The sequence below is a fragment of the Lolium rigidum genome, chromosome 6 (assembly GCF_022539505.1).
Source record: "Lolium rigidum isolate FL_2022 chromosome 6, APGP_CSIRO_Lrig_0.1, whole genome shotgun sequence".
NCBI lineage: Eukaryota > Viridiplantae > Streptophyta > Magnoliopsida > Poales > Poaceae > Lolium > Lolium rigidum.
The window spans coordinates 347,837,731-347,863,329 of record NC_061513.1 but is presented as its reverse complement, the minus strand read 5'-3'; the positions used below and the strand labels follow the sequence as shown (position 1 = coordinate 347,863,329).

Below are 25,599 nucleotides of genomic sequence, written 5' to 3'. Positions count from 1 at the left end.
GTGTATTCCATCCGCCACTTTGATCCCTACTTCAGATGCAAGGCGGATTGCACTGGTTTGGTTGGATTTTCGTCACTGCAGAAGTGCACAGTGGCTATGAGGATGCTGGCGTATGGAGCTCCCGGTGATACTGCAGATGACTATCTTCGGATTGCACTGTTTTGGTTGGATTTTCGTCACTGCAGAAGTGCACAGTGGCTATGAGGATGCTGGCGTATGGAGCTCCCGGTGATACTGCAGATGACTATCTTCGGATGCTCCTCCGGTGGACTATGTGATCAATGGTCGGCACTACAACAAAGGATACTACCTTGCAGACGGTATCTATCCAAAGTGGGCAACATTTGTGAAGACTATCTCCAACCCTGGCACCCCCAAACTTTGCGAGTTTGTCAAGAAACAAGAAGCTTGCCGAAAAGACGTCGAGCGAGCATTTGGTGTCCTCCGAGCAGAGATTTGCTTGTCGTCCGGTTCCCGCTATGACTTGGTCCAAAGATCAGATGTGGGAGGTGATGAACTGCTGTGTGTGCCTACACAATAAGATTATTGAAGATGAGCGAAAGCATCCGGTTCCTCTGGCTGAGCAAGAAGCACCATATGAAAGAGAGGGTCCTCTTGCACAGCCTAATCACCAGGTGCCTCCATCATGGGCCGCCTTCTTTGCTATGCGCCAGGAGATTCGAGACTCTACAATGCATCAGGCTGCTGCAAGATGATCTGGTGGAGCACATATGGAGGCTCCGAGGCAACGCCAACGCCGACACCAACTAGTCTGTCTTAATTTGTTTGAAAAATTGTGAAATTGTGTGCTTCATTTGTTTCAGCACTTGTTAAACATTGTACTGATTATCGCCGAATTTGTTTCAGCAATTTTCGTACTCTTGTTTGCCGAACTTGTTAAATTTTATGTTGAATTTGTTTGAAATATGTCAAATGGTCGAGGTTGGGGGTTTCCTGCCGGGGGATGGCTGGAACTTCGGCGCTCCCCACGCCAAATCTTCATCCAATCCGGACGAAAATTTCGCCGGATTTGGGCGTGGGGAGCGCCAACGAGTGGGGATGCTCTTACGTATGAAAGGCTTTGGGGCTAAATGATGCAAGATTCAACACCCTGCATATACTGTAAATCACACGCAATATCCAACATATATACATGACAATAACATAATTTGACTTTTCTCACTGGACAAAGGCAAGTGTACAATCTTCAAACAAGATACTTCTCAGATCCTACTAGTAAGAGGTTAATCAGGCGCCATCCATGAAGACTCTCACGTCATCCACTGAAGTCCTTGGCCATGAGCGAGACGACCTTTTTGACTGCCGATCTGGCGAACAGATCCTCCAGCCACGCCCTGACGCGAGGTTACGAGTCGAACACCGCCGCGTATGGCATCTCCATGAAGTAGGGCATGAGCAATGGAGGCAGCTGTCCAACTAGGCTTGGATAAAACTTTTGACATATGCATGCCATGTTATGGTCCCATTAATATGTCTTTCTCTCAAAAGCTGATTTGGTTTTTCTCTTTCTCTCTCACATTTTTCACTTTATGGCTGAAGAGGTTGCCTCCTGATGAAGAGGCTACCTCCTCATCCGAACCTACTTTGGACCACCCGAACCTAGTTAAAGGTGTGAGGCAACACCCCTAGGGCTATGCATTGGGCATGCCCGTAGTGCGCCTCAGGTAAATGACTGACGTCCGCCAGGCTCACGAAATCCCCCGCCAGGTACCTGTGCTTCGTCAGCCGTGCCTCGTACACGTAGAGCACCTTCCTCAGCTTCTCGACGCTCTCGCCGATGATGGTTTCGTCCGGCATCCCGCCCAGCGCTGGGACGACGCGGTGCTGGAAGAAGACCGAGCCCATGACGGGGTCGTATTGGTGGGCCTCTACGTCCAGCCAGACGTCGACGAGCGCCGACTCCTCGGCGTCGCCTTCCCTCAGCAGGTTGACCTGGTCAGTCCTGTACTTGCTCAGAACGTACCGTGATATTGCTCTGGACTCTGTGGAGGAGATGGAAATGTATAACTACAAATTGACTTTGCTTGAAAGCTGATAGTGATTTTGAAGGGAGGTTTGTGAGCTCACGGAACAGCATCAGGTCCCCGTCCTGGAACGCTGGAACCTGTCCAAATGGCTGACGATCGGAGAAAAGCAGAATAAATTAGAATCCAAGACGCGATAGTTCTATGATCCAATAGTTCTCTGAATCTCTCATATGTCTAGTACAACAACAGCAGTTGGTTCTTACGTTTCTGGCGAGGTGTTCCGGGCCTTTGTGCTCCTTGACGTGGAAGTCGATGTCGACGATCTCGTAGTCGGCGCCGACCTCCTCCAGGCACACCAGCACCCGAGCCACGTTCGTGAACGCCGCCGACCCGAACACCTTCACCGGCGCCATGCTCTGGTGATGGATGAGAGAGCACAAGCGAAAGATGAACTCTGGTACTTCACCTCGAGCAAATCCAGCTTGTGCGCTGCTGCACCAACAGCCTACAGCCGGCCCACCGGTATATAGCTTGAACACAAGATCAACAGCATACAGAGAAAAATTTAAGGGATCATCTTCGCTCTCATACTCATCCCTCTCAATTTCAGAGAAAACTTGGTACCACAAACCAAGGATTTTAAAGATTTTGGTCGAGATGGGTATGTAGAACGATAGAAAAGGTCGAGAGAGGAGATGCGGTTTACCTGACTTTCCTGCCTTGCCACTTTCGCCGTGGGTGCACCTCTTCCTCTTCTCGTGCGTACCGGAGGGGGAGGTGACCGAGAGGAACGGGACTGGAGGCGAGTGGTCTCTGCCTCTGCGTTTTCTTTCTGTCTATCACTCCTGTCTATCACTCCCGCCGCTCTTTCTGGGAGCTCCTATAGATCGCCTTAAGCGACGATCGCGCCCGGCTCCGCTTAGGGAATCGGATCTGGTAATCTAAGATGGGTTTTGCCCAACGTGCCCAGCGACGCTTCCCCTTATTGGTGCGCTGCTGATGTTTACCTAAGATTTGGCAAATTTCCTTTTTGTATATTTTGCTTTCGCTTTGAATAAATGTTTATATGTGAAAACTGTTAAAATTTACATTCTTTAGATCAAAAAATTGTTCAAAGAGAAATTCGTTCAGATGTTGAAATCTTTATATATAAATTTTTGTTTGGCTCTAAAAAATGTTCAAATTGAAAAGTTGTTCATATTTTGAAATAGTTCAGATACAAAATATGTTCGGATTTGAAAAATGTTTAAATTTTAAATATGTTCATTCTTTGAAATGTTCATATTTAAAATTTGTTCGGATTTGACAAATATTCAAATTTGTACAATTTTTCAATTTAAATTTTAAAAAAAAATCTAAGTAATTTTCATAAAATCAAACAGTTTAAAAATAAAACAATTTTCAAAACCGAACATTTTTCAAAAAAAAAATCTGAAAATTGTTCAAACGCGAAAGATGTTCATATCTAAAAACGTTCAAAAAATTGTTTAAACTTAAATGAAATTATTCAAATTGTAAAAAGTTCAAGTCTAAAAATGTTCAAACTTAAAAAACGTTCAAATTCAAAAAAGTTCAAACTTTGGAAAGTTCAGAAAAAACCAATCAGCAAAACCAAAGAATGGAGGGAAAAAACTAGCAGAACCAAATGAAAAAACAGTAGAAAATGAGAAAATGGAAGAAAAAAACGAAGGAAAACCTTTTCCGTCGCTAATGGGCCGGCCCAAATCTATCCCGCTCTGAGCGGAGCGACCGCTCGCTCTGAGCGGGGCCACCGCTCGCTCCCGCATTGAGCGGATAATAGGGATCGCGGCTCTTTCTGCTTGTCCGGCGCTTGCCGAGCATGTGAAAATGCCACACTTACGACGGGCTGATACGTCTCCGACGTATCGATAATTTCTTATGTTCCATGCCACATTATTGATGATATCTACATGTTTTATGCACACTTTATGTCATATTCGTGCATTTTCTGGAACTAACCTATTAACAAGATGCCGAAGAGCCAGTTGCTGTTTTCTGCTGTTTTTTGTTTCAGAAATCCTAGTAACGAAATATTCTCGGAATTGGACGAAATCAACGCCCAGGGTCCTATTTTGCCACGAAGCTTCCAGAAGACCGAAGAGGAGTCGAAGTGGGGCCACGAGGCGCCGCCACACTAGGGCGGCGCGGCCCAGGCCCTGGCCGCGCCGACCTAGGGTGTGGGGCCCTCGTGTGGCCCCCCACGTTGCCCTTCCGCCTACTTAAAGCCTCCGTCGCGAAACCCCCAGTACCGAGAGCCACGATACGGAAAACCTTACTGAGACGCTGCCGCCGCCAATCCCATCTCGGGGGATTCTGGAGATCTCCTCCGGCACCCTGCCGGAGAGGGGATTCATCTCCCGGAGGACTCTTCACCGCCATGGTCGCCTCCGGAGTGATGAGTGAGTAGTTCACCCCTGGACTATGGGTCCATAGCAGTAGTACTTTGGTTCCAAAACGTTGCTCCAACAGCCTTTATCTAAAAATGATTTCCCCACCAATTTTTTTAGCAAGCTTGCTATATTGGTACCTTCACTTGGTAAATTTGTAAAGTCTAGAGCCACTTTGTATATCTCGCGGGAGAGGCCAACTGCCCAGGCATGGTCATTTCCATCCGTGACTGCCCATCGACGTTGTCGTCTCCCGCCACCGCCGTGGCCGTTGTCGTCTCCTCCGTCGTGTCTCCGCCTCCTCCACCTGCCCTCGCACCTCCGCCGCATCCCCGTCGTCTTTCCGCACAGATCGCACCGCCCCTGACCTCCGCCGTTGCAGCTTGCAGATCGATTCCGGCCAGCCGCACTCGATTCCGACCGGCTGCGGTCTATTCCGGCCAAACCGAGGGTTGCATGCATTTCATCCATCGGCCCTGGGGTTGATCGCCGTCTCCTGTCCCGCTAGTGCGCCTCGAGATGTGTGCACAGCGACTGGGCTAGGTGCCGGCGTGTGTGGCCAGCGGTGGCTGTGGGCAATGACGTGGCTAGGCAGCGGCGAGCGTCCGTTTCAGGTGCCCTGGACTCGTCGCCATGCTCGCAGGGGCTTACGGTCGTGGGGATGAAGGATAGAGATATGAAGGATAGGTAAATTTGCAAAGTCTAGAGCCACTTTGTATATCTGGCGGAAGAGGCCAATTGCCCAGGCATGGACATTTCTGTCCGTGACCGCCCATCGATGTTGCCGTCTCCGGCCACCACCATGGCCGCCGTCGTCTCCTCCGCCGTGTCTCCACCGCATCCTCGCCGTCTTTCCGCACAGATGGCACCGCCCCTAACCTCCGCCGCTGCAGATCGATTTTGGCCAGCCGCACTCGATTCCGGCCAGTTGCGGTCTATTCCGGCCAGACCGAGGGTTGCATGCATTCCATCCGTCGGCCCCGTGGCTGCTCGCCGTCTCCCGTGCCGCCAGTACGCGCGCGCGCTCGGGATGTATGCACATCGGCTGGGCTAGGTGCCGGCGTGTGTGGGCAGCGGTGGTTGTGGGCAACGACGTGGCTAGGCAGTGGCGAGCGTCCGTTTCAGGTACCCCGGACTCGTCGCCATGCTTGCAGGGGCTCACGGTCGTGGGGATGAAGGATAGAGATAGGAAAAAAATGAGGAAAAGAATAAGTAGCTGACATGTGGGTCCTAGTGTAGATATGTTATAGTCTCCAGTTTTAAATTGCTATTATACAAAGGCTACAAAAGCAAAAAAAAAAAAAAAAAAACTTATATGGATTGCTATACACTGTCTACTCGTTCTATAGCTAACTTTTAGTAATCTAATATAAGAAGGCTGTTAGAGATGCTCTTAACCAGCTTTGTTCCGCTAAAAAAAAATTAACCACCTTGCAGCCAAATTCCTGGCGATCATCTTGGCATCCCAGAGCCATCGTTGCTACTTGCTAGAACAAGGCCGAGTGCACTGGTGTCACACTTTGCGCGACCTTGTTTTCTCATGGATCTACTGAACTCCATTTCTGAACTCTCAATGCAGCGCCAACTCACTTTATGCGAGGGATTGTTTTTTTTTTACCGTCCGGGTGTAGGTAATCGGGACGGCTTTGATCAGGTCAGGTGAGGTGCATGACAACGTCAAAAAGCCTGGCGGGGTACCTCATGGGCTCAATGTGAATGGTACATGCTCGCTCCTCGGTGTCAATGCTGCATGGCATGGAGACGCCAGGTGGGAGATGACATCGATGGATGTTTTGCAGCTTGACACTGTCTCCGCCCATTACGCACCATGCAAAGGTGAGGGTTGAGTCGTAATGACTCATTCGAACCAGGCGCAGTATCATGCTTGTGGCCACATGGATCCTAGGTTGTCTAACTAACATGATAGAAATTGTAGAACATAAAAAATATACAATTAAAAAGTATAACATCAAAGCTTTATAATGACATATATATTTTTTATATTATATAATTTGTATTATGTTGATTAAATTGACAACCTCGATAACCACGTCCACATACATAACTACTCAAGTTGATCCGTCCAACGAAGAAAACAGAAAAGGGAGCACAAGGCTTGCACGGAGACGCTAAGATGAATTACCTGCTGCTTGCTGCTGTACGGGAAGGGACGCCGGCAATCTTTTTGGTCGCATCGCATCGCCCTCCGCACGCTGCCGCCATCTGGCCATACCGCACAGTCTCCTCTTCTCTCCTCTCCTTTCCTCTCCGAGCAAGAGTCAAAGTCTAAGTCGGTCGCACGCGCCAGCCGCACGCGGTGGTTCTGCCCCTCTCCGTATTTATAGACACGAGGCCACGGTCACGGATCAGTTTTCGTTCGAATTATCATAATTGGCGCCACTAATATTTTCATCTCCACATCTCGTACTAATTTGCCGCTACTTTTTGTTTCCATGGCCCTCAATTTCAGGGAAGTGGCATAACAGACGGGAGCAGGCAATTAATCGCCCTCCAAACTAGCAACAACCTTAACTGGGAGACCGTGATTTGTGAGACAATATTTTTTCGTTTTTATCTGTTCGGAGCGCGTGAAATCAGGAGGGTACGGTGGATTAACACTACACTTACAGGAAATTTCATACGCAGAATTCTTACGAGATGAGTTGTGGATCTGTGGAGCCATCACCGGCCTGAAATCACGGGGGCCTAACCGATTTGCAACAAACCCACTACAGCCACGTCCTCCTGTAAGCCAATCCCGTAAAAACAATCACGTAGGAGATGCCTATATCGACTGGTTTGTCGCTATTTTTTTGTTTCCATGGCCCTCAGTTTCAGGAGAGGCAAAAAAGGACGGAAACGGGCAGTTACTTTTTGTTTAGGTAGGAGCGGGCAATTACTTAATTGCCTCTGAAACTAGCAACAACCTTAATTGGGAGGCCGTGATTTACGAGACGGGTATTTTTTTCTCTTTCGTTTTTTCCTCTCAACGCAATACAAGGCGCAGAAAGGGAAATGTCTTAATATTCCTATTCTTGTTTCATATACTATGGTATCTTTTTTCTACTCCTTCCATTCCAAAACGTCTCATCTTAGGGAACAAAGGGAAGTAGAGCCGATGGCCGATGCATGTACCAGACCAATCAACGGATCGCCGGATCGGTTCCGTCATTCCAGATACCAATGCTAAGCCACTTATTTTCAGAAGAGATAAAATATTAATTATCGAATAGAAACGGTTCAATCTCGCAACAGTTACAGAACATATATCTTATGGTTTTTCAAACAAGATCCCCAGGGGAACAATCCAGATTGTCTTAGACACGAGATTGATGCAACAAAAAAGGTTTGCAGAAAGACTATCAACACAAGAAACCAAGAGAATGGTCTCTCTGCCCAATCACACCACGTCGTCATGCACTTATCTCCACTGTGAATGACATGATCGATCCGTTGACAGGGGAATGGGACAGGCAATTGATACAATCATTTTTTTTGTAAGCAAGACGCTGATCTGATCGTGGCGCTTCCCCTTAAGGACATGAATAATGAATGGGCTTGGCACTAAGAAATAAAAGGAAAGTTTACAGTCAGAACAACTTATAAACTAAGCAGATTGTTGAAAGAAGTAGAAGCAGGCCAGCCAGTCTCAAGCCATCTGTAAAACAGACACTGGTTCAACTGGCCAACCCTATGGAAGCTTCCATGCCCAATGTTTGTACAACAATTTCGCTGACGTATGGCTCATAACAGCCTGTCGTTACGGCAAAATATCAGTAGAAGGGGCATATACCTTCATACAAGATGCCCAGTCTGTCATAGATTGGACGAGGATGGAGGATATTTGTTTTAAAATGCAAATATATCAATAAAGTATGGTCAGACCTTAAGCTGGAGGAACAAAGGGTCAAATGGGTGGATAGTGCAACACCGAGAGACCGAGGGCATTTATGCCTTGAGAGAGGATGATCAGCTGCTTTGTATTTCTCTGATGTGGAACTAGTGGAAAACACGCAACAAAATCAATGCTGCAGGGCAAAGTTTGAAGCTAGAGACCACTTTGTTTCAGATTTGCAACTCAGCAAGATAGTACAAGGAGTTTTTCACCAAAACCGACCAGGTGGAAAACAAGCCAATACAGAAGTGGAAGCCTCCGGTCGGAGATACCCTGAAGGTGAATGTTGATGTGCATGGTTGCTTCTACGAGCAAAACTCATCAGGGGGTTGGGGCTTTGTTGTGAGAGATGCAATAGGGAAGGTGCTAGGAACAGGAGCAGGAAGACTAGACTACCTCCAGGATCCGCTGTTGTCAGAAACGGTTCAATCTCGCAACACTTACAGACCATATATCCTATTGTTTTTCAAACAAGATCCCCAGGGCAACTATCTAGATTGTCTTTATGAACAAAACACAAGATCGATGCAACAAAAAAGGTTTGCAGAAAGACTATCAACACAAGAAATCAAGCATGCAATACAAGTGTAGGTGCAGAATATCAAGTGCTTAGTACATCTACCAAACCTTGAGATGTTCATTTTGTCTTTATGAACCAAACACGCTTCAAGACAAGCATGCACTACTACATAATTTTCTTCATGGGGAAATATCAGGAGTTGACCATGACCGGCGCCCTAATTAAGAAACCAGGCATCCAACACAAATTAATAAGAAACATTGTCAAAAACTTGTATTTGGATTTAAAATTCTGTATCAATAAAACTCATGGACCACGACAACTTGACAGGAGCAAATCTGGCTTGCCAAAGTACATAAAAAACATATCTACATGTAACTTATAAACCTAAAATAAAGACAACGCACCAGGTCCACGACATCAATAATCTAGCTCATGTCTCTAGAAAACAAACATCAAACGGTAAAACTGAATAAATAATTGCTCCATCTGTTGAAGATGCTCTAGGCCAGCATTTGAGCTAACCAACACCAAGCAACATCATCGAGGAAAGCATGTCGGCCGGGCAATTCCGACATACACCTCCACTTCGCACTTTCACAAGCGGCACGCCAACCTGCTGCTCCATCGCCTCCAACTGCCATGGCTTTAACAAGCACACCTCCTTTGTCACCAGCATAACACCTCCACATAAGGCAACTGGACATGCATCAGAAAAGATGGCAGACTGAAATAGCATGAAAATAGTAGTAGTTCTAGCCAAGAATGACAAAAATAAAAAGCTATAACTTGTACAGATATAGTTTTGCAGCCACATTGGAGGTACATGTCAGAGTAACCATCTACATGAAAATGCCCATATCTAAAAGGAAAATCATATGCAATTCAGCGATCATATGGTACATTCAAAAGGAGCCCACGCAGCAAAGATGGCAACTGGACATGTAATGGAACAGCAAGACGGTATCACTAGTTCTAGGCTACTAGCAAAGAGTGAACCATGATGATTTTCAGAAATTCATCTCTTCCAAGGTACAAACATATGGTTCTAATGAATCACATCGACTCCATAGTTTATCCTAACAGTGGAAGAGTGCTACTTGGTAAAGCAAGAAACTAAACTCAACTGGGATTGTTGCCACTATCAAGTATTTAGTGGAAATATACCATCCAGGCCTACATTTCCTTTCCTCAAACAACTCGAGGCCTATTCAAGCACCCAAAGGATATACAGTATGATTGTGCTGTATAAAAGAGCAACAAGGCACAAGTACCAAACATATCATCCGAGTTGAGAGGAACGAAACACAAATTAGTGCGTATATGATGTCAGGGATATAACCAAATACGGTGAGTAACAAGCAGATGCAGAACTTCATTTGTTTCAAGATATATATAAAAGGAAGATCAATACTGATGGTGGTATGCTACCAAGATATAACATGGTACTATCACACTGTTGTTACCCAAAAAAAATGTATTATCAATACATTCCAGACATCTAAAATGATCAAGGAAAAGCATATGAAATTTAAAACAACTCACGCATCTGGTGGGGAATAAATCTCGCTGATAGGATAAGTTGTGGTAAAAAATGCATTACTAGAGCACATTCTAGCAACTCAGTACACGGTGGGTTGAATTACGAGCTGAATCATACCCATGGACATGCATCATGTATTGATGTAACTCTCTACTATAAAGAGGAGACACAACAGCCAACACATAACATATCATTTAAAATAACAAGGGAATTGCACCATAAAGGAAGTGGAAGAACTATTTAAGGGAAATTGTACCCTCTGGAAGAGCCGCAATGACCTCACGGTCACCAAATGCGGACATCGGGATCGGGAGCACCTCCATCTCCATGCATACCACCACCCATTCCTCTAGCGAAGCCAGGCATTCCACCTGGCGTGCCTCCTGAGAAGCCCCTCGAAGATGCATCTCTAGATGAGCAGCTTGACAACTGCTCCTTATTGGCCTTCTTATAATCGGACTGCTGAAAGCAGATGAAACGAATTCAGATATGACCATGAAAAATGGTATGCCTATAATGCTCCTAACAGGAGCGGGAATTTTGGTACGAAAACAACCTCTGCCTCGACATGCCGACGAAGCTGGTCACGCTCAAATTTCTTTTCTTCTGTCTACTGTAACCTTTCATACTTCCTGCACGCTTCCACAATCTTTTGTGGATTCGGCTACACCTACAAGATCAGCAACATCACAATCATATAAAAACATGCAATTTACATACATAGAGATATAACATAGCTACTGAATTAATACTCGACCTTCCTAGCTATTGAATCAAGATAAAACCGAATTGAAAGTAAGGCAACCAGAATAATTCAACCAAGATAAAGCCAAATGACATGCCAAATCATGCCCACGATAAAGTCAAATCAGCCATAAAAACGAAACTTGGCAATGCATCAAGTAGTGAGATAAATATGGCACATGTCAACAGGTGTAACTACAAAAGGGCAATCAGTAGGTGGCCAAGCATACCATATTAACAACCTCTTTCGTTCTCTAAAACGAAAAAACAAAACATAAATCGCCATACAACTATACTATCAACACATTTAGAAAGGACTGCTATACTATCACCACATTTAGCACGTTGCATTCAAACTTGATTTACATAATCAAAAAGAAATGAGATAAACTTATCAGCATGATATACAAATTACTTGAACACAACCACTGATTTTGTAAGTACTAATATAAAGATAGGACATGAATCACTTGTTCACCAGACACTTCACGCACTATTTGAGTTTATCAAACTATCATACTGACACTACCAACCTTTTTCAGTTACTCATAGCAATTGCTCGGAAATGTGGTCATTAGAAGACGCCGACAGCAGCTCCAGGTGGAGCAGGGCTCAACAATGGGGATTTGTGGTTGAGACCACAGTTGTTATTGCTGTAGGTGATCATTTACGTCTTGCAGCATGTTCCCTTGGCCTTGACCGCCCAACACACCCTTGGCATCAACAACCTGAAATAGAAAGAGGCCATATAAGGGAAAATATATCTCTACATAGAAATTTCATTGGATGTACAAGGAACTATTTGGATCATACAGTACTAATCAGAATTGTGAAAATCATCTCTAGTGCTAGCATAAGGATAATGTCCATTAGCCTCTAGTGATTAGAAATGGTCAAACTGGCAAGTTACCAAAATCCAAGGCACTTCACTAGTAGGAGAATAGTCCAATTCATGTTCAGAACTCACAAATAACAAGTACATGGGAGAAAGGCAAACATTCAGAGTGTTCCATGTCCAAGTCTTCCTTTACCTAATTTGAAAGAGAAACGAGTCACTTTAAGATTAGAAGTGGGCCTTCTAGTTTCCCTGCCAATCAACACAAACATATAATGTGGAGGGAGAAACAGTAACCAATAATGCCAGAGGACAAACTAAATTGTCTTAGGACCAAGCAGAGGAAAATTTCTAACCAAATTAGAAGTGTCAAACCATAATCAAAAGTAGGACTTAAGGCCAACTAAAATTAGAAGCAGAGGCGCTTAGTTTAACAATTTGGAATGTTGTGAGTTTTCCTTTGTATTAGTAAACATCACAGAAGCCACCAAGTACAGTAACAAAGCTCGATCGGAAACAGAGAAGGAACATGTCAGAATTCTTTCTATGCAAGAATAGTAGGAATTGCTCAATTTTATAGTTTCTGAATGGTTTGAGTTCGTCTACATTTTAGTAAGCATTTCTCAGGATAGCAAGAAAAACAACACTACTGCCTCCAAAATTTGAGGAAACAGAAATTAGAAAACTAAAAGAAACTGAATGAACTAGATTTTTTTTCTAAGAACTTGAATCGCTTAGTTCAATATATAGTTAGAACTATAAAGAGGACACCCAACATCCAGAAAATCACATTATTTACAATAACAAGGGAACTATTTGAGGGAAACCATACCGTCTTGAAGAGCCTCCATGGCCTCAGGGTCACCAAATGCTGTCATGTAGTGGCCAAGTGCTCTACATTCAGGATGACATCCATACCGATATTACCTGTATCCAGGTGTACCACCACCAATTCCTCCAGCAAAGCCAGACATTCCAGCAGTTGTGCCTCCTGGGAAGCTCCTGGAAGATGCATCTCAGATGAGTGGCTTGACAATTGCTCCTTCTTGGCTAGTAGCAACACAGTTTTTCCCTTTTACCAACACAATTTGGCTGAAAAAACATACTATCAGCACATTTAGGAAAGACTGAAAAAATATACTGGGCAGTTAAAGTATTCCAACTTGATTTACACATTAAAAAATGAAATAAACTAATAAGCATGATATGAAAATTGTGGATGAAAGACAACCAAATATGCACTACGCTCCGTCCCTATAATTCAGACTTGGAGTGCACGGAACCAGAACAAAGAATGGAAGACACAATACAATCACTAGATTTTCTCCAATATCAACACACATGCATATGTCATGGGTCAGTTTCTAAAAGGAAATGGCTGAGACTTGAGCATGTCAAACTAAGTGGAAAAGTAAACAATTAGATGCAGCAGAAGGTGATGGAGCTAGTTCATTCTATGTACATAGCTAGCTAGAGAGGTCCTGGATGAGAAACAAATGGAGACCAAATGCCACCAGGTGAAGACGATGGATCACACTTGAGCTTGTCAGTCCAAGTGTAAAATTAAACAAGTACTGCTTACATGCGGTGGCTACAGGTAGGCAGGTCCTAGATGTACATAACTATCTAGAGAGGTCCCAGATGAATACAAAATATTATGGATGCAGCAAATGCTTCATAGGCCATCGGGCGCACAAGGTACTTGCTCAAACATATCATCCCCTGACTTATTTGAATTGCACTTTACTGATTCTAACTTTCCCATTAAGTAGCTACAATTTTACAGGCCGCCAAATCAGCCATAAAAATGAAGAAACCCGTGACCATGCATCATGTACTGATGTAACTACACAAGATGTCAAAAGTTAGAACTATAAAGAGGACATCCAACAGCCATCCTATCATATTTTTTACAATAACAAGGGAATTGCACCATAAAAGAAGCGGGTAACTATTTGAGGGAAGCCATACCATCTTGAAGAGCCGACATGACCACAGGATCACCAAATGCTATCATCAGGTCAGGTTCCTATACAACAACAAAAGGTCAAATTAGTTGCATAAAGGAAGATATGCAGTGGCCAAGCGCTTATATTCAGGATGACATCCATACTGATAGTACCGGGAGAACCTCCACCTCGAGGTATACCACCACACATTCCTCCAGCGAAGCCAGGCATTCAACCTTGCGTGAGAAGCCAATGGAAGATGCATCTATAGATGAGCGGCTTGACAGTTTCTCCTTGTTCTTGGTATTCTTATAATCGGACTGTTGAAAACACATGGCATGAATTCAGATTTGACCATGAAAAACAGTACAGACAGAATGCTACTACCAGGAGTGGGAATTTTAGTACGAAAATAACATGTGCCTCAACACGCAGACAAAGCCGGACACGCTCAAGTTTATTTTCTTCTGCCTAACGTAACCTTTCATACTTCATGTGGTGCTCCAAAATCTTTTGTGCATTCGGCTACACCTGCAAGATCACAAACATCACAATCATATAAAAACATGCAATTTACATACTTAGAGTCTGAACATAGCTATTTAATCAATACTCCACTTTGGTAGCTACTGAATCAATATAAAACAGAATTAAAAGTAAGACATACAACCAGAATAAAGCAACCAAGATAAAGCCAAATCACATGCTAAATCATGTGCATGATAAAGCCAAATCAGTCATAAAAAAATCAGCCTTATAAAATGAAACCTGGCTATGCATCAAGTACCAAGATAACTATGCCGCGTGTAAAAATTCATAACTGCAATAGCCATGCAAGCACATTATATTAATAACTTCTTATGTTCTCTAAGAAGAAAAACAGAACATAAATCGGCATACAACTACACTATCAACACATTTAGGAAGGACTGAAAAATATATACTTAGCAATACAAGGATGTTGCGTTCAAACTTGATTTATGCATTGAAAAAGAAATGAGATAAACTTATAAACACGATATGCAAATTGTAGGCATCAGTATGACACCCAAAATGCACTACGTTCTTCCCCTATAGCTCGGATCAAATTTCCTAAAATCGCTCGCAAACATTCATGCTTTTATACATAGTTTATCCTGGTTATCAAACACACCACACATGATAAAGGTCCCAGTGACTAGTATCCATCCAACAACCACCAAACTGCACAAAAAATAGGAAAATGGGCAATACCCACAGTTTGGGCCACCCATGCTTGCCTTGTTACCAATAAAAGGAAGAGGAAACAAGATGGAATCACTTCTCAGGATACTCGTTACAATCAAGCCCTATCGAACTTCGAACTTGAGCTAATAGTATATAACATGATGGACAAGAAAATGTCATTTTGGCTGCAAACTAGCTTAAGAGTGCTTGCTTGCTTCGATCACACACACACTGGTACACAATACAAGAAATTAATACTTTCATCATGGGGGGTACTTCTACTTGCTGCTATATCCATCACACTAGTACTACTAAGCATTTACAAAAATGGCAAGAAACATACAATAACATCCATTCATCGTCTCAAGAATCACTGAACCTATAAATTGACACAGCTATTTGTGAAAATGAAAGGATGTTGTTTCTCTAGCACGGACCATACATTGACACAACTATTGAATATACAAGTCCATGAGAATTTATCTTTAATATAATCCAGAACTGGCGCACCTCAGCAAAGCGGGCATTTATATATCATTTCTCGCTATATATAGTAATTAGGGAAACTAAACAAAACAACCATGCAATAAAAACAAGAAGTCACAGTGTCATTTCTACCATGTTTAAGTTCCGACAAGAAATTCATTAACCCATCCATAAAACTGTAATGCCAAATTTTATGGAGTATCCATAGAAGGAAGCGATCTTCGGATATTCCATTAACAAAGTACAAAAAAGGTTGTAAATTGAAAAGCAACAACGTGGCTTTAAATTATATGGCTGTATACAAATATGAGAGGAAATCAAAAAGAAACACCATTAAATTGTGCAATTCACTGTTCACTAATGATGGAGAAACAGGCATACTCCCGAACGGGGCCATTTCCAAAGTATAGAGTAATCATGCACCAAAGCATTGACAGGGCGACACTTGAGCAGCCAAAATGACAGAGTTTTTAAATCACGGAGCACATAGAGGAGACAGAGAGGAGAAGAAGATTCACACCTAAACCATGGAGCCAGGGCAGAGGCGAAGCAGGAAGTAGGCGAAGAGGAGGTCCATCCAGGACTAATGGAATGCTCAGCAGGCCACGACTCGCAACGACGGAGACGTAAGTTCGTCATGGATGTGGGTTCCTCACTGAGCCTCTCCATCTTGGCTGTTGTAAAGAGGATCTTCTGAAGGACATCGTGCATCTCCCAAGAATGTCGCATTAGGCATAGGTCCCCTATCAACACAAGCATACATTCTGAAAAAATGGTCCCTGGCCATCCCTTGATGTTTTCCATCAACACGAGCGAGGAGATAGGTCAAAGATTTATGCCTCCAAAGTATGCTTCACGAACAAAGATCCATACCATGTTAATTCCGATGCTAATCTCCTTCCTTGTGCCATCGCCTCAACCTGGAGTGCACCGTGAATATTGTCAAGTCCTCCCCAACGCTTAAAAAAGCTTCTCCATCTTGATGCACAAAGATAGCCTCCCATCCACCATAATTTTGTTGACTGCATGAAAAGAGCCAGCAATGTTGATCTTTACGACAAAAAATAGCGTGCTAATCAACTTGATGAACATAAAAATACTAGAAAGAACTCTACAGATATAAAATTATGGGAAACTTTTTAAAATAACATAGGCAATTGGTCTTCCTTACCATGATAAGTTCAATTTCCATGTGGCTCGGGTAATTGAACCATCTTGCTTTGTTACTTCCAAATGTCTGGGTACTGGTATCACGAATCAGTTTTAATGATTTTTTACAGGACCTGAAATAGCACGCCTATAGTTAGTTACTTACCTAGGAGGCAAACCAGAAAAAACATAGTAATCTACGAGACACACATGTAGAGAGATGATGAAAGAAGGATATTAGAGAGGAGTAATACCCCAACTCTATTATCACAACAAAGAATAGGGTTGGTTACACACACCGGCCAATTCATCTCAAATGACGTTTCGGTAATGAACAGACAAGACACAAGTCAAAAGATATATGGATACTAGCTACAATTTAATGCACACTACAATCCAAACAAAAGAACAAAATCAGTTGCCAATAGATCTCTCGGCAGCATACAACGAAGATAGCTGATACGTAAATGTGTTTGTTGGAATTAAGTAAGAGAAGCAAGTGCAATCGAGGCGAAAGATATCAACTTATAACTCATCCTAATTTAGCCATGGTATCCAATTTAACAGAAGACTAATACACCCATTGTTGACTGTAATGGACGCCTAATGGTGAGGAACAAAGAAAATCCATCCTTGTAATCACAAAGGGGATCATTAAGCATATTTCCAACAACACAATTACCAGCAAGAGGCTCTACAAAAAACATATCAACAAAAGTAAAGTATTATTTGAATGGAGAATTTTTTTAGTTGTAAATGGTGTACACAAAACAACAAATCCACTATGAGGGTACTGCTACTTGCTGCTAGATCCACCATATAGCAAGAACAAGTATTAGAAAAAATCACAAGAAAAAAGTGTCACACCACCTACAGCATTGCCTTACCTAATAATAAGTAATAACTCAACATTACGCTCACATTTATAGAAAAGATGAAACAGTCAACACAACAATTTGGTATCTGATCAGTAGAGAGGAAAATCCAAATCTAGTAAAATAAACTAGGACACCATATATAAAAATAAATTCAATAACTATGATATTTGGTTTCCACCATTACGATGGGGAGTTTTTCTTCCGCCAGACCGTGCTCCGCCAATATTTATTGCTGAATCTAATGTTAATGCAGATGGTTAGATCTAATTAGGTGGGTTAATTTGACGGTGCTAATATGGCAGGGTGCACCGAATGGGATGGACATAAGAACGATTAAGTTTGCTTGTTTACTAGTAGTGTAGATGCATTGAAATGCACACCAATCCTCCATGTTCAGGAACGTCCATTTAAATAGGCCATGGAGTAGCAAATATGTGCTTCACATCTACTTCGAATAGATTTCAATTTGGCCAGGTTCTTTCATAATCTCAAATAAGTATATTATACATTACATTTCTGCTCCATTTATGCATCCAATATCCCGTTTTAACTAAACCAAGGTCAAGAAGGTCACAGGTTCCAATCGTACAACACTAAAAGTTATGCAAGATCGCATCATTTTATATATAAGCAGCATCCTGCAACTCGGTTCAATGTACAGATAGAGAGAATGATGTCTCACCATTCTCGTGGCCTTGTTGTTGGCGAGGAAGGAGCCCGATCATTGTGAAAGTCTTCGTGAGGAGGAGGGTGCCGGGTCACCACCAGATGGATGGCAACCACAAGCTGCATGTGGCGAAGAAGATGATTAACTCAGCAGCATAATAATAACAAATGGCACCACCAACCCAATACCACAAAAATGTTGCAAATTTTAGAAATGAAGCACAGTATACACAAAAATAGCTAGAAAACTACAAATTTATTTACAAATACTTCACTATTTGACAAATATAGACAATTCAAGAAGACACCTAGATACATAACATAGTATCATGTCCATAAATATATAAATAATTTACCATGGACAATTATCAAAACACACAAAACACCAGAAATTCTCCAAGCAAATGAAAACTCATGTAAAGCTGGTCAAATTTGCGTGATATCTTGTGAAATTTACCAGATTCAACACACTTATCTAAACTATATTTACGTGATATCTGGTACTCCCTCCGTCCCAGTTCGCAAGGCAAATTCCCAAAAAATATTTGTCCCAAAATCCCTCACCTCCTAGGCATATTTTGCATTTAATGTGGGAGTAAACTAATTCATTTTTGCATGCAAACACTCCTCTTTTCATCTCCCACCATGCACTAGTACTCCATGCATGTACAACAGAATCCAAAACCCCCTTCTTTAACCTTCCACGCTCTCCATTTCGAGCAAGAAGCATAGCGTAAATATTACGCTTGTCTTCTACAGTGTACTGCTCTCTGTTATTCTTGTTAGCCAAAGCATCTACACACATGAATAAGACAGCAAGGAGAGAAAAACATAAGCAAAAACTAAATATGCTGCGAGCAAACAAAACTGAAAACAAACCATGGTTGAGTTGGAGATGAAAAACGTACTCAAATCAATCTCTTTTGCAGAAGGTGCTTCTACATGTTCCGGGCGTGTAGGATACTCGTCAGCGTTCTCAAAATTTGGATTATATCCAGCTCCACGCCAGCCGCCTTCTCCGCCGTTACTACATACAGCAAACTCACTGCTACGGTCTACATGAAGCAAAAGCAGAAGCATGTAAGGAAAATACTGTCGGTTTGTCCATTGAAAAACATAAGCAAACTCACTGCTACGATCAGGCAATATCCAGCAAACAAAAACTAACACAACCTTCCGATCATCTCAGATATATCATGCAGGTGCAACTAACACAACCAACGAGACAGCATAATGAAACAGATTGAGATGCAAGAAGGACTAGGTACCTCTCGTGCAAAATACGGACGAATTTTGTCCGACGCGGATGGAGCCGTTCATGATGTTCAAGCCGACGTAGGAGGACGTCCTTCTGGCGTCGCTCTCAATGCCGCTCCCGCTCGGCGAGGTGGCCCAGTTTGACGAACCTGCCTGATTTGGAGAAGGAGGGCGAGGTGGGCGGGACAGACCGACGCGGCCTCTCCCTCCGACGCTGGGGCTGGACACCGGTTGAGAGGCAGTCGTTAAAAATGGAGAAGGACGGCAGAGGTCCTCGACCTGCAAGACCAAGTGGCGGAAGGCCGCCGCCATCGCCGGAACGAGGAAGGAAGGCAGCGCGAGTCAGGCCTCGGAGGCCGAGAGGCGGTGGACGGCGATTTCCCTCGGCTCCCCCGTCCGACGCCATGGAAACAAGGAGGAGAGGAGATTAGATTGGCGGCGGACTGTGCTGTTCGTCTCCGTAACTCCCTCGCTACATAAAGTCCTCAACAATTGGCGCTGGAATTTCGTTTGAGTTTGGGATGAAATCCTTGCGCGCGGAATCAAATCTCACTTTAGGAAAGAAATCTGGGCGCGAGAGCAAAATTGAAGGGGAAAATCAATTTCGAGCGGGGCAGAGGAAGGAAGGAGCGCGCGCAAGGCGGAAACAGCGCGGGGCAGAGGAAGGAGCGCGAGATCGGCGCTGCATGCAGCGATCGGGCGGTTTTTCCGTGCATGCAAATCAATTTTCGAGTAGAAATCTTGGCCAATGAGATTTCACCTTGGGCCAAGATATTGGCAAATTTTGCCCTGCGAACTGGGACGGAGGGAGTAAAAAATTCTCTGGCGACATTGAAGAAGACACCTGGATACATAAAACAGTATCATGTCCATAAATAAATAATCAGTTTACCATAGACAATTATCGAACCACAAAACACACCGGAGATCCTCCAAGTAGATGAAAATGTTATTCCCAGCAACAAGAAGTAAAATCTGCATATATGCCATCAAGTCCATTGTGTGGCCAAAGACATGACACATTTTATTTTTAAAATTCACAGTGTCGTTTCACACCAGGACTACAAACTTGTCCACTGCTATGAGAACCTATAATAAGCAAACACACAGAAGATACCATGTACCCTACTACAGTCTTCCCTGCCTATTAATATCAATTTTAAGGGACAAATTTCAATCACACAACAGAAGTAAGAGTATCAAAGTCCATCACCTTCAGACGACCTTGGGTCATCAACTAGGTGGGGGCGGGGTTGAAAGCAGGAGGGCACATAGCGCGGAGCGCCAAGAGCATGGCTGTGGTTGGCACCTTCCGATGAGTTGTGCATGCTCAATCTATCTTTCTCCCACCAACAAAACACCCATACAACTGTTGCCATCAAACTCGAGGTTGGCAGTGGAAGCCGACTTGGAGACGGGGAATGCGGCCGGAGCGGGAGACATCCACGATACCTAGATGCGCTTGCGGGCGGTGCAAGAGCGCCGCAGCTTATTGGCCAGCTACATCTGACGAAAATAAGCATGGCCACGAGTATGTTTATAACATAAATAAAGATGTTCATGGTTGTGTCTAGTCCACCGAAAGGTAGAAAAACAAACAAGCAGACCTACTGTGGGGCAAGGGTAATTTGCATGCCTCCCGGCTTTCAGTCCGGGCGGCGGAGAGGCCTGAGCAGTAAGGGCGTGTGGTGTGGCGTCAACACTAGCTTGAGCGCCATTTGTGGTCGCCAGTCGCCACCAGCCGACGAGCTGCTCCTGCTCAATCTATTTACAGCAAAATGTAAATATGGCTTAATCAAACAATGTATTGTGCAACTCTAGATCACACCAGAAAAGGCAACGTTACACAGTAGCTAGAAACTTAAGTATACACAAAGCTAGCTAGAAGACTGCAAGTTTATCTGCGAAAACTTAAGTATAAAACATATATAGTTTGAGAAGATACCTACATACATAACATAGTATGATGTCCATAAATTATAAGCAGTATACCATGGACAATTATCAAAACACAAAAACATTCTCGAAGTAGGTGAAAACCAATGTAAAGCTCACACCCTAATAATACGTAGAGTTGTAACTAAGTTGAACCATATAATGCAGTTACTATACAAGTTTCATTTCTGAAGACTACTCAGTTTTAGTTACAGATTCAATGAGACATGGTTATCTGAATGCACATGTGATTGTTAAATGTGAACACCAGAAGTGTATGAGAGTGCAGCATTCTTCAACAACATCTGTTATCCATCTCCCAAATTTTCTGAAGCTGAACGCATATTATGGACTTCAGAGTTACTCCACTTAACCCACAGAGATAAACCAATAAAACTTGTCACCAAGTATCCGGTTGAAATGCTGGAAACTTATGAATATATCACCAACGTTGTACACTGCAGCAAGGGGCAATTCACCTGGTTTCAGGTTGAACTCGTGGCGCTTGCAGATGGTCCAGGCCCCGAGGACGCCGGGGTCCATCAAGGTCCCAGGGCCAGGGCTAGTTGGCGGCCACATTGGCTCCGTCATGGTCCAGCCGCCATGCCGCGGTGCTCCCTGGTTGATATGCAGTACATGTGGATCAAATGAATTTCAATCCCTCTGCGATCAAAACAAAAATTCAGGGCCACACAAGAACACACACAAAAGGACACTGATCTATTGAAGAGACAAAATTTTGAGAGATGAATTCAGCGATACAATAAACTTGCAGTTATATACAAGCAGCAATAACACATACCATGTTATGCACACCGCGGCCTGAAATCTCGCATTTTTTGGTCTGGACAGGGAGAGAGATTCGCATGGGGAGCTTACAGCGGACACGGGTGAGGAGCTTGAGGCGGATGGATCGGAGCCATGGATGAGGGCATCCATCTCCCGCGCCGGCCGCTGCTGCGTGTCCATGTCAGCTAGTCCATCCCAAGACAGGGAGGCCAGGTCGCGCGTGGTGGTCGGAGAAGCGGAGGATGCCGGCATGCGGCGGGTCGGCCAGAAGCAGGCCGTCGTCGTCGTTGACGTCGGAGGTGAGCAGCAGGTCGGCCTCCATTTCCCCGGACCGGACCACCGACGAGGGGGCCATACTTGCACATAGGAGGTCGAGGTCGGGGAGAAGAAGCAGAAGCCAAGCGAGGGCATTCTGCTTCATCGTCGACGCCGGCCGGCAGGGGAGCGCTAGGGTTTGCGACTGGAGGCGCGGGAGTGCGGCGGCTGTAGGGGAATCGACCTGTGAGAAGGAGGCTGCGCAGGGGTAGCCGGCGAGCAGCGAGGATGGGCTCTGATGAGCGGCGAGGCTGAGTTGGGTGGCGGTGGCGGCGGCGGTGAGATAGCGCACTACTGGGAAGAAAATTTTCAGAAAAATGAAAGAGATACGATCTGATTCGGGCTGATCCCATCTGGTGCCCAATTTTAGCCGTCCATTTAAACCGTCTCCGCGATCTCAGCCACAAACAGCGCCATCATTCAGCCCAATTTTTACTCCGAAATAGGCAAAACTTTGACGGTCTGCATACTCCTTCGTCCTAGCATTTTGGTTTGGCGCCATCTCTCTTGGCTTTGAGTAACTAACCTCGCCGGGTACATCTATAAGCCCGTCGAGTTCATCTTCTCAGTTTTGTACAATCTTGTGATCATACTGGTAATAAAGAAGTCTGAGAGAAACTCTTCATCATTATCATTGTGTCTTTGATCCCGTTGACCCGAGCTTATAATAGAGTGTAATTATTTAAGAACCAATTTATTTGGGATAGCAAGGTGTAGGTCATCCGTGTTGGAAGTTCCCTCACGGTCAAATCCAGTACTATTCGACAAGCGTCATGCCTAGAGAAAACCTAGACATCCTTGGCTTTTGTCGTTGCCATAAACATGGTTGTACCATTTATAATTACGGTTGCCGCCACCATTGCCATCTAGCATAACCAATCTGACTATCTTCTTGCCACCAACACTTCTATTCCACCTCCCTAGCCACCACCACCCCGACATGTGGAATGATACGTGATCTTGAACCCCTGGCATAAAATAAGGGTGTGTGACGACACATGGAATGTTATGTGTTCTTAGACATGCCCAGATGGTTCTATCAGCTTCTACCAGTCATCTACGACATTGTCTACCACGTCTTCGGCAATGTTGCCATCGTCTTTCCGGACTGCACTCTCTACGGTCCGCTCTAGATGGCTAGCCAAAGCAACACCCGTGATGATGCAAGGATGCACCTACCAAATCTAGTACATGGCACCACTATGCAGGGATGCTCCATCGTGGTCGCACTAGAGCTCGATGTCAACATGTCCTTTGCCACGACTAACTACCTCGGGGCAACTGTGGAAGCTATACTCACACACAGTGGTCATCGGTCCTCACGCTGCCAACTCCTATGACATTATAGATTATAGTAGAGTGTAATTATTGTAAGAACGGCGGTCATCCGTGTAGGAAGTTCCATCGAGGTCAATTCCGCTACTATTCTACAAGTGTCATGCCTAGATTAAACCTAGCCATTCTTGGCCTTTGTCGTCGCCACAATCATGCTTGTACCATTTACAATTACCGTTGTTGCCACCATTGCCATCCGGCCTAACCTATCCGACTATTTTCTTGCCATCGACACTTCTATTCCACCTAATTGGCCTAACCCACCCAAACCGTCACCACCCTAACACATGGAATGACAGGTGATTCGGACCCTAGCATAAAATGAGGGTGTGCGAGGTCACATAGCTAGGTGATCTCGGACCCTAGCATAAAATGAGGGTGTGCAAGGTCACATGGCTAGGTGATCTCGGACCCTAGCATAAAATGAGGGTGTGCGAGGTCACGTGGCTAGGTGATCTCGGATGCGCACGGATGGCTCTATCAGTTTCTGATGGTGGGCGTATAAATAACAAGAACTATGGTTTAGAGTTTTGTTTGAATTCCATGACCCTCCAAAATCAAGGAAACCTCATAAATTATCTCAAAGTTATTCTATCCTCATAAAATATTTCAAAGTTATTCTATCGTTTTTAAAAATAAATTTAAATGGATTCTGACCAGATTTATACTACTCCCTCCGACTAGATTTAGATGTCGGACCGGTAGTTAAAATCAATATTTACATTTCCACCTTAGGTCCTTCAAAAGTTGAACAAAGAACTACCTCCACGATCGATCTGGAACCGCGATTCCTCGCCAGCTCCTGGCGAGCCGGCGGCTGGCGGAGACACCTAAATCTAGTCGGAGGGAGTAGCTTGGAATTTCATCTGAAAATTGTCTAGAAAATCCAAGATAATTGTGTTTCCTAACTCAACGTAGTTGTTAGTCCAAAATTCTGTACCATGTCTGGCTAGTAATCGCTGTGAATAATCGTGGAGTAAAATCCATCAACGGTACTTGAACTTGTTGACCAAAATCACATTGGTCATCGTACATAGGAAATACAATTTTACGGTCACTCAATACAAGTTGTTGTGTCACAGACGATCACTGGTTCTGTTTGGCCTGTGTATTCGATGACATGGTGAATTACTGGGCACATGTGCCATCCCCAACCTCTGCCTCTAGCTACCTCCGTCGACTTCACGGGCCCATCCAGGCACCCAACAGCTCTGCCTTGCTCTTCACCGGCGCTTGCATGCAGGGGCGGTACAGTGGTGCACCGGTTGTGTGGGTCGCCAAGGAAGGTGCTGGTGGTGCACAGGTGTCAGGAGAGCGCCGCCGGTGGTGCTGGGGCCTGGTAGGGCGCGGCGAGTGAGGAGGGAAGGGGCATCCGCCTGCGAGAGAGATTTAAGGAAGGGGTGGTGGGCTGCGCGCGCCTGTGCTGCTGCGGGAGGATGGTGAGTACTGAGTACGATCAAGGGCGGCGAGGTGGCTGCTACGGTGGTTGACTGGTTGACTGGTTGGAATCTACGCGGAGGTCCTTGCATGGTCGCTGAGGAAGGGGTGGTCGAGAAGGTCTAGGGAGTTGCGATAGGTCGAGGAGCACGAGCTTGAGCTTGTCGTGGAACGCGTGGAGAGGGGACATGCCGCAACCGGCGGCCATGAAGTCGGTGATGCTTGCGGACCACTACCCCGTCTCAGCCATGATCTTTGTGGGCC

At 44.4% G+C, this 25,599-nt stretch overlaps 1 protein-coding gene and 3 long non-coding RNA genes across 4 annotated transcripts; all 4 read right to left on the bottom strand.

Annotated features, from left to right (window-relative positions):
• Positions 1 to 1,137: 1,137 nt before the first annotated feature.
• On the bottom strand, positions 1,138 to 2,830 carry LOC124667569 (probable glutathione S-transferase GSTF1). The gene is made up of 5 exons (XM_047204832.1): positions 2,695 to 2,830; positions 2,252 to 2,404; positions 2,089 to 2,137; positions 1,645 to 2,003; positions 1,138 to 1,396 (listed from the first exon to the last, which is right to left on the bottom strand). Exons 2-5 carry the CDS (start codon positions 2,399 to 2,401, stop codon positions 1,367 to 1,369), a joined length of 588 nt encoding a protein of 195 aa, XP_047060788.1. The 5' UTR covers positions 2,402 to 2,404; positions 2,695 to 2,830; the 3' UTR covers positions 1,138 to 1,366.
• An 8,840-nt stretch (positions 2,831 to 11,670) lies between these two features.
• LOC124667575 lies at positions 11,671 to 13,004 on the bottom strand. Its single transcript, XR_006991329.1, has 3 exons — positions 12,766 to 13,004; positions 12,130 to 12,185; positions 11,671 to 11,826 (listed from the first exon to the last, which is right to left on the bottom strand). It is a non-coding gene; the product is annotated as an uncharacterized LOC124667575 (long non-coding RNA).
• Positions 13,005 to 16,234: 3,230 nt separating this feature from the next.
• On the bottom strand, positions 16,235 to 16,873 carry LOC124667574. The gene is made up of 3 exons (XR_006991328.1): positions 16,746 to 16,873; positions 16,448 to 16,596; positions 16,235 to 16,317 (listed from the first exon to the last, which is right to left on the bottom strand). It is a non-coding gene; the product is annotated as an uncharacterized LOC124667574 (long non-coding RNA).
• Positions 16,874 to 21,000: 4,127 nt separating this feature from the next.
• LOC124667576 lies at positions 21,001 to 22,098 on the bottom strand. Its single transcript, XR_006991330.1, has 3 exons — positions 21,939 to 22,098; positions 21,136 to 21,288; positions 21,001 to 21,030 (listed from the first exon to the last, which is right to left on the bottom strand). It is a non-coding gene; the product is annotated as an uncharacterized LOC124667576 (long non-coding RNA).
• Positions 22,099 to 25,599: the final 3,501 nt, after the last annotated feature.